Raw genomic sequence first — 8,258 nt, 5'->3', positions numbered from 1 at the left:
TAAGTACTATAATTTGTTTTAAGAGCTGAATACTGTATATGCCAGTCAACAGAGAAATGCATGTTTTAATGTAGCCAGATTGCTAAGGAAAAGTATGCTTGAAAAATACCAACAATTTTCTCAAGAAGGGTACATCAGAATAAAGCTGCATTTTTTTTTTTTTTATATAGCATGCCAAAATGGGACCTTGATGAAGACCTACACAGTGCATAATTTCCTTTAAGTTCCTTAAGCAGTCTTGTGTTATGAGTACAATTAAAAGTCCATCAGTATCCCAAGTACTCATGCATTATCTACCCTGCCACACTTCGCTAATACGTCTTATCATTTAGGTTGTTAATACTGTTCAGTGTAAAGACAGTCTTCTGAGGTAGACTGTTCAAGTTCAAGGACAAGTCTTTTTCTTAAAAAATGCATGACATTCAAAAAAAGACAACAAATAAATACTACATGTACAATATGTAGCAATGAGGTAGAAATGGTTTTAAAGAACAAATGTCTGAACGCACATCTGATGAAAAATATTTTTAAAAAGGAAATTAAAAGCCTCTAGCAACTGCATATAAAGCACGATAACAAAAACAAACTAAAAACAACAACAAAAAAGGAAACAAGAAAAAAAAAAAAGAAAAAAGAACCACACAAAGTTTAGGTTTGGAAATAAACTTTTGCTGCTTTTTCTATGATAAAACAACAAGAAGGAATGAATGTGCTCCGAACCTTGCTGTAGTACAGAACCATTTTATAAATATTTAACATTCTATAGGACTGATTCATATATTCTCACACAACTCCGTGGCAAGGCTGACCCATACTGCCGACATTCTACATATCACTGAGACAGGGAGGTGAAATTTTCCTGCTTTCAGTCTAATTGTCTTTGACAATTGCAGTGCCTAGTGCTACACTGCTTGTGTTGTATTTAAAAACAGGGGAAAGAGTAGAGACTTGTTCATTAAAGATGCAGTATCCCTGGTTCACAAAAATGCATCTGGCAGGTTCAAAATCGAATGTCAACCAAAGGTCCTTGCAGAGTGTGAGCTTCAGTTCATGTATTGGTTAGTCACCAGCACAGCTGGGCTTTTTTTGAATTCTGAAATACTACTGTCTCCATGTTTACTAATGTGCTTCATATAAATCTGTAGATGATTAAATGCCTTTTTTTTTTTTTTTTCTTTTTAAGTAAAGAGACAAAGCTATTGTTTGGACATGGTGTGTATGCACATATAAATATTATATACACACATGCACACATACAAGATGGAAAGGAGTTAGTGCTGTGAGGACAAAGTTACCTTTCAGAGCTGATGATGAAAACCAACAGACATAGATTATTATACATTGAAAGGATGACTTTTCTAACAAGGGCAGAAATCAGGAGTAATTCCTTTAAGTCAACAAGGTTATACCACCTTCAGACTGGTGTAAGCGATAGGGCTGGAAGCCCTACAACTTTTGGTGGCCTTGTTTTGTGACAAAGTGTATCCTTCAGATCTGAGTGATGCACTCTCCCTCATGATGGAGTGCTTCAGAGAAAAATGCAGGGGGATTATCAGAACAGCCCTTTACCTGAAGTTGTATGTATTTGCAGACAGTGAAAACCCTGGTCAGATCCCCATATTTGCTTTCAACATCTTGATGCAGGAATTCATTTGGAACTTTTTGACTCGACAATCCCCTAAAGAGACATCCTATGAAAATACACCTAAATATGACCTTGTACCATTTTACAGAGCACAGCCTCCAAATAGCTAATGAAGACACCCAGATGGTGTTCAGCCTATGTATTTTAGTCAGATGGTTGATTTTCCCCTTGGTAGCTTTGTAATGCTCAAGAAAACATTTTGCCCATCTATCTGCATTTGATTAGAATACAAACTGACTAATAGATAAATAATCTGTGGGAAAGTAAATAGCCTTAAAATAAAATGCCTTCACAATCCATTGATCAACTCAGTCAGCAAACTTTTCTATATTGTCACTAATGTTCTAAATATTTTGGAGAGAAACATGCCAGAAGTATAGAGTATTTCCATTTCTGTATCACATAAGGTCATTATGAACCCTCCTTGAATTGATATTGATCCTTCAGCTTGCAGAAATATTCCTCCAATTTATTTTACTTCTGTTGCCGTAGGAATTGTTACTGAAGGTACAAGGAAGAAAATAAGCTCATGCAGAATGGAATCCACATATAAAAATAGGGTGTAAGGCATCTGCAGTGATAGGCTGACACAGCAAATGCTCTTTAACCATTTCAAGTTCCTTAAATTCAGGGCTGTGCCAGCAGCCAGGAAGCCCTGGCCAACCACTTGGGCATTTCTGTGGCTGCACCCCGAAGATTTGCTCAGCTGGAAAAGACAGCAAAAAGCTTTCTATCATTAAGATGTAAAAGACCAGCAAATATTTAATCCTGCAGACTCCATTAGAACATGTTTTGTCTCTCTTCTCAAAACCAATCCTAATCTTTGGGACTCGCTCAAGTTCAGGATTGTGTTTCAGCCCTTCCTGACACTCTTTGCCAAGAAGGCTGCTGGGAGGGATGAAAGACCAGCAGTGTGCCAAAATACCTTCACTAGGGAGAAAAAAAAAAAAGAGGCTGAATGAAGGAAAGCAGTAAGAAGGACAGGACATAGCAGGGGGCTTAGCCAGCTCAGACCTCCCCAAACTGGGGGAAATTCCATCCAAAGAGTGGCCAGAAACCACTTGGATAAGGGCTAAGGCATCTCCCAGTAGCACTACCTGGTCAGGTTCTCACCAGATTCAACAGGCACCCTCCCAGAGTGATGCCAAGGAAAGCTGATGATAAGGAAATATATGAGTAATAACCTAGCTGTTTTCCTCTCCTTACAGCTGCTGCGATAAGGGCAAAGTTTTCCACTTCTGCTGCCCCAAAGCTGAATGGAGTCTTGGAGAGAAATGTGTGTGAGTGTGAGTGTAGAACCTGTATTTTCACACCATCTCAGTTTCTGCTGGCTTCTCACTTTGGTTAACATTTGAAAAATCCATTTCCCAGAGTGACTTTTTAAAGAGAATGAATTAAAGCTGGAAGTGAAAGGGATCATTTACAATTTTATTCACTTTTGGGTTTGCTACTAGAAAAAAAAGAAAAAAAACCCCTCAAACATTCCAGTGGCTAGCTTTCAATTTACCAGAAAAAAAAACAAACCAAAAACAAACCCACAAAACCAACAAACTCTTAGGAGCATGGTTAGAAGAAATAGTTATCAAGAGCTGGTTTATCAAAACCTGCCTGAGCCTTTCAAGTGATCACAGCTCAATGGCAGATAGGGAAGGCAATGTCTAAGACAGAAATTGGGTCAGCAATCTGCAAGAGCATACTTGCCAGTGTGATCAGCATCAACCTACAAGCTAATAGGGACATCAGGATCTCCCAGATATGAGTATGGTGGAATGACTGCAGTGAAAAAAGAGCCTGTGGAGGTCTGGGGAAGCAGAAAGGCTGGGTCATAACAAGGACCATAGACTGTAATTGTTGTTGAAAAAGGAAAAAAAAATTAAAAAAAAAAAAAAAAAAAAAAAAGAGAGAGAGAAAGAGAAACAGGTGATGTACTTAAGTCTTACTTTCTATATCCTTAATGAAAGGCACTGTTTTCAAAATGGTACTTTTATGCTTAAAACATAAAGTTTTAGATAGACAAAATGTTTGCCAGGAATCCATCTTAAATTAGATTTTGGTTTATCTGCTCTGTTTTATAGCACATTCTATCTAAATATATATCTATATCTTAACAGAAAAATAAAAGGAAAGAAAGAATCAAGAGTCATAAATTTCCAGCAATACCACAAAATTCCTCATTAGTTTTCTGAATGCTAAAAGTTTCCATTGATTAACAAAACGAACCAAGTCTGTACAATTTTTGAGAAAGCAAACATGATCTAGTAACAGATTCCTATCTCTCTTCTTGGGGCTTCTCAGTGCATTCATTTAATGGTTTTGAATGTAGGTTACTTAACAGAAACATTAAATGCCAGTGCTTTGCAACAGTTTTGTTACTGTCTCTTTAAAGTAAACAAACAAAAAAATACATTCAAAAAAGCAAGGCTGTTTTGCTCATGAGATGGCAGAGGCTTTGGGCAGTTGCAACATGCACTGCTCCTGCTCAGAGACATTATCCAACATCAGTCAGCTGTCACCAAAAGAGTTGCACAGAAAGCATTAAAGGATAAAAAGAAATGGGAGGTGGGGGAGAACTGAGCAAAATGCCACACATGCCAGCTTGTCTTTCCAGGAGGAAGACACCATGATGATGGGATGAAAAAGGGGGGGTAAAGAGCACTAACACAGAGAAAAACTTGACTTCAGGGGAAAAAACAGCAGCTCTCTGAAACTTGTTTAGCAGGTTCACATTCCTAATGTAATCTGACTTATGTGATCGTGTTGTTTTTTGCCCTATTCCTTACTTTGATTTCTAAGAGAAATGTAACAAAACTGAGGTAGAAATAATGGTGGGCACACTCCAGCCTGGAAGATTGTTAATGGATGCTAAACAAAGATTGCATTAAGGACAACGGAGCCATACGTACACAACAAGAACTCAACTTTACAATTTGGGAAGGGAAATAAATGTACTTTGAGGGTTCAGTTTTGCTTTGTTATTTGTACTGTTTGTTTGGTCACATTTCACTGTGTTGCTATAAACAGCTCTGCAACCCATAGCTCTGCCAGCAACCTACTGATCCCACTCCCTACAGCTTCCCCAAAACAACCTCAAAACTACAAAGAGGGCTGCACAATTGAGGCCAGCAGTCACAGCTTAAGGTAATTTGCCTCTCGGAGTCCTACCAAATCTCACGTTTGACTGTTTTGGATGCTAACATAAACTGATTAAGTGGCTCTTTTTTCATCTATGCACCTTCTAAAGACTGTATCACATAATTATCAAGAAGCAATATGCTGAAAGCCCTTACAGTTTACCAACAAGAAAAACCATTCTGCTCTGGTTTGATCTGACAAATTGGCAAAAGAACCATTTCTGAACACTGGGAAATCCTTCTGTTTCTATTTTGAAAACTGTAAAGCTTCAGTCACATCACACTTTAGTTTCTTCCTGGATACATTCAAAGTAATTTTCCTTGCCATTTTCCAATTGTTGAGGTAAACATACATATTTAATATAAAGTAACATTGAAGCCTAGCCTATAACTCTCAGCAGTACATAGTGCTTTCAACACATTCCTTTGAGGTACTGTACAAATCACAATCACTTTCCTGAGTTTTTGCAGACAGAACATTAAAAGAAATGAACTGCAGAAATTAAGGTCCAGATTACCATTACCCTGTTTTACCTGTTCTTAGTTTAACACCACAGAACAGACAGGATTGAGGAATACTGTTGCTCTTAGAATAGCAAAAATCTGGTTCTCTGTCGCAACACAACCGTTCATCTCTTTAGTCCAATAATGTTTGAAGTTAAAGCTCTTTATATTAGCACATGCCACCAATGTAATTGTGAGGCAAACAAAAAATAAAGCACCACTTCAGGCACTTGACAGCAACTAAATCTCAAGAACAGCAGAATGGAATCAACACACAGGGTTCATGTCCTTCTGAAATCAACCCACTTGCACCTTGCTCCTTGGTGAGTATTGTCTAGCTTGAACAGAACTGAGCATCAACATGCGCTTTCTGTCATGTGTGGCTTTTTCAGATCAGCAGCTCTTGTTTGATGCACTTTTCCTTCAAGTCTACCCTGGCTCTTTAGAGGCAAGGTAAATTGTAGTCTTCCCAGTACCCTTTGCAATTATAACACTACTGAAAAGGGTTCTCTACCCTATGTAGCAGGTTCTGTGTGTGCCAACATTCATTACTTTTTTTTTTTTTCTAAAGTAGTATCACTGACTGCAACCAAACATTTTGTTCCATTCAACATATGTATCAAGCTCTTTTTGAGATATGCTAGGCTGTATCTTGCAGAAAGCATTTTCAAAGTCTTGATATGTAACTGGCCTCAACTGGCTGGGGATAATGGCTGAAAGGTCTGTGGCTGGCATGGTGTGGAGTGGGCCCACCACGGCTTCCTGACACAAGTGAGCCACATCTAGTCCAGAAAAGCCTTCTGTGCGCTGGACAAGCAGTGCAACCTCCTTGTCATTGAGACAGTAATTGTGCTGTGAGAGCAGTTGTACTATTATCTGGTGCCTTGCTGTGCTGTCAGGAAGTGGGATTAAAAGTCGTTTCATGAAGTACCTTCGAAGAGATTCATCAATTTCTTCCGGTTTACTCGTGGCGCAAATTACTACTATTTGGTCCTCAGCAGAAGTCAGTACAGTGTCCAGCTGCATAAGGAACTCGGTTCTCATCCGACTTACTGGACTGTGTTCTTCACTCACTTGAGAAGAAAGGAGCATATCAATGTCACTAACAAAAATCACAGAGGGTTGGCGACACCTTGCCACAAGGAAGGAGGCATGGACAATTTTCTCTCCTTCCCCTAACCACTTTGTGACAAGGCCAGAGCCAGTGATTTTGAAAAATGTGGCCCCCAGCTGACTAGCTATACATCTGCCCATTAATGTTTTGCCTGTTCCCCGAGGTCCAAATAAAAGGATGCTCCGAGGTAGAGCAGTCAGTCCATTGAACGCATCTGACCTCAATACTGGCCATAAAACCTCCTCCTTAATAACGGCCTTTACTAGATCTAGGCCAGCAATGTCACTCCAGTCCACGGGAGGTCCTTGGTTGATAATCTCATTGGTAACAAGGTCAATGAGGTGTGTGTCAGTATTCTTCAGTTGCTCGTCCACAGAGTGGTTGGATGAGGTAGCTGCACGAAGTCCCGGGCCTTGCATTGGGTGAGGGAGGAGCTGCCTGTGCTCATCACCATGCTCATTCATTACTGGGGAGGTATACTTCCCAAATGAGTCACTTGATCTTGAACCCAGTGAGGTTTTAGCAGTACTATAGGATGGGGGTGTTAGAGCCCTACTGGACTGGCTGCTGAATTTCCTTTGCTGTTCAGAGGACATTAGCTGCTTTGTTGGCTTAAATGCTAAGGATGATGTTTCAGCACTTCTGTCAAAACCATTCCCCCTGTTTGCATTTGAAATGCTGTTGTCGGGCATTCGATACATGGGACTCTGTGTAGATCTCTGTTGGCCATAGCTGTAATTTCCATAACTGGAGTCCATTTCTCCTTGCCCTGCCATGTAGAAAGCTTTCCTTTTGAGAGAGCTGGCTGAACTGTTTGTCAGGGCAGACGGCGCAATGGGCGTCAGACCGTGCCCCTGGTAGGAGTAGCTGGGGACGGTGGTTGGAGGCAGAGGGGTTGGAGCTGGGATTCCTGAAGGCAGGTACGCTGAGGGCGGTGGGGCACCCCCAGGGCTGTACCCAGGGCCAACAGCAGTTTGAGGAGGATAACTAGAGGAAGGGTAGCTGTAACTGGAGAGGTTAGAGGTCCCGTTGTAGCCAGGGACAAGGGCTGGTGGCGGCGGCGGTGGCTGTAAAAGTCCCGAGCTATGTAGGGGGGATGGATGAGGGGATGGAAGTGCAGGTGCTGGCTGGCCACTGTAACTGGTATGCAAGTACGAGCCATTGTATCCTGCGGCGTATTCCTGAGATGGGAGCCCTGAATGAAGGCTGGGAACGGTGTGACTGCCGCAGGTGCTGCTGGCGTAACTGGGTTCGGCCAGGTTGCTGGCCACCCCCGGAGAGCTCCCAATGCTGGCCGAGACGTCTGTGGGAGGAAGGGCTGCACTTACCCCAGCTTTGCTGGCGGTGATAACGTCTGGGACGCAGTTCATGGGATACACGCTCTCCGAGTTCAGTGAGGGCTGCCAAGGCTCGCTTTCATTCTTCCGGCCATTCACCAGCCCTGAGGGAGCTTCAGAGTAATTGCTGAGAATGGGCCTCTCGGCTGGGCCTTCCAAAATACCAGAGTATTTTTCTGCGTACTTTTTCAGGAGATTGGAGGCGGTGAGAGCTGAGATGTCATCGTTGGCCCAGGCATACTGGTAGGTGCGCTGCAGGTGCCCCCGGTAGGCTTCCACCTTGTGGGCAGGGGACCGGGTAGTTGAAGTGATATCAAAGTGCTGTTCTGGCCACTGGGCATGCTCCGGCGTCCACTGCATCTTCAAGCCTAGGGTGGCAGGAAAAAGCAAAGTTAACAGTGAGCTCATCCTTTTTGGATGCTTTTAAATGAGTTCTTAAATGTACTTAAACTTCTTCAGCTCTACAAAAGTCTGTACTTAACACCACAAGTCCTTAAGGAAAGAAAATTCAGTGCCTATGAAGCAGG

At 41.7% G+C, this 8,258-nt stretch overlaps 1 protein-coding gene across 4 annotated transcripts in view; it reads right to left on the bottom strand.

Moving 5' to 3' along the window:
* The window catches only part of FIGN (fidgetin, microtubule severing factor), a 101,901-nt gene that overhangs the window by 1,723 nt on the left and 91,920 nt on the right, over positions 1-8,258 (bottom strand). For all 4 annotated transcript variants that reach the window (XM_071747501.1, XM_071747502.1, XM_071747500.1 and 1 more), the window contains one exon: positions 1-8,099. This exon is cut by the window's left edge and continues 1,723 nt beyond it. In XM_071747501.1, the coding sequence (XP_071603602.1) occupies positions 5,857-8,099 (2,243 nt within the window). In that variant the 3' untranslated portion in view covers positions 1-5,856. The remainder of the gene's footprint in view (positions 8,100-8,258) is intronic.

Source organism: Heliangelus exortis, chromosome 6 (genome assembly GCF_036169615.1).
Source record: "Heliangelus exortis chromosome 6, bHelExo1.hap1, whole genome shotgun sequence".
NCBI lineage: Eukaryota > Metazoa > Chordata > Aves > Apodiformes > Trochilidae > Heliangelus > Heliangelus exortis.
The sequence above is the reverse complement of the archived record's forward strand: the minus strand, read 5'-3'. Positions and strand labels throughout refer to the sequence as shown.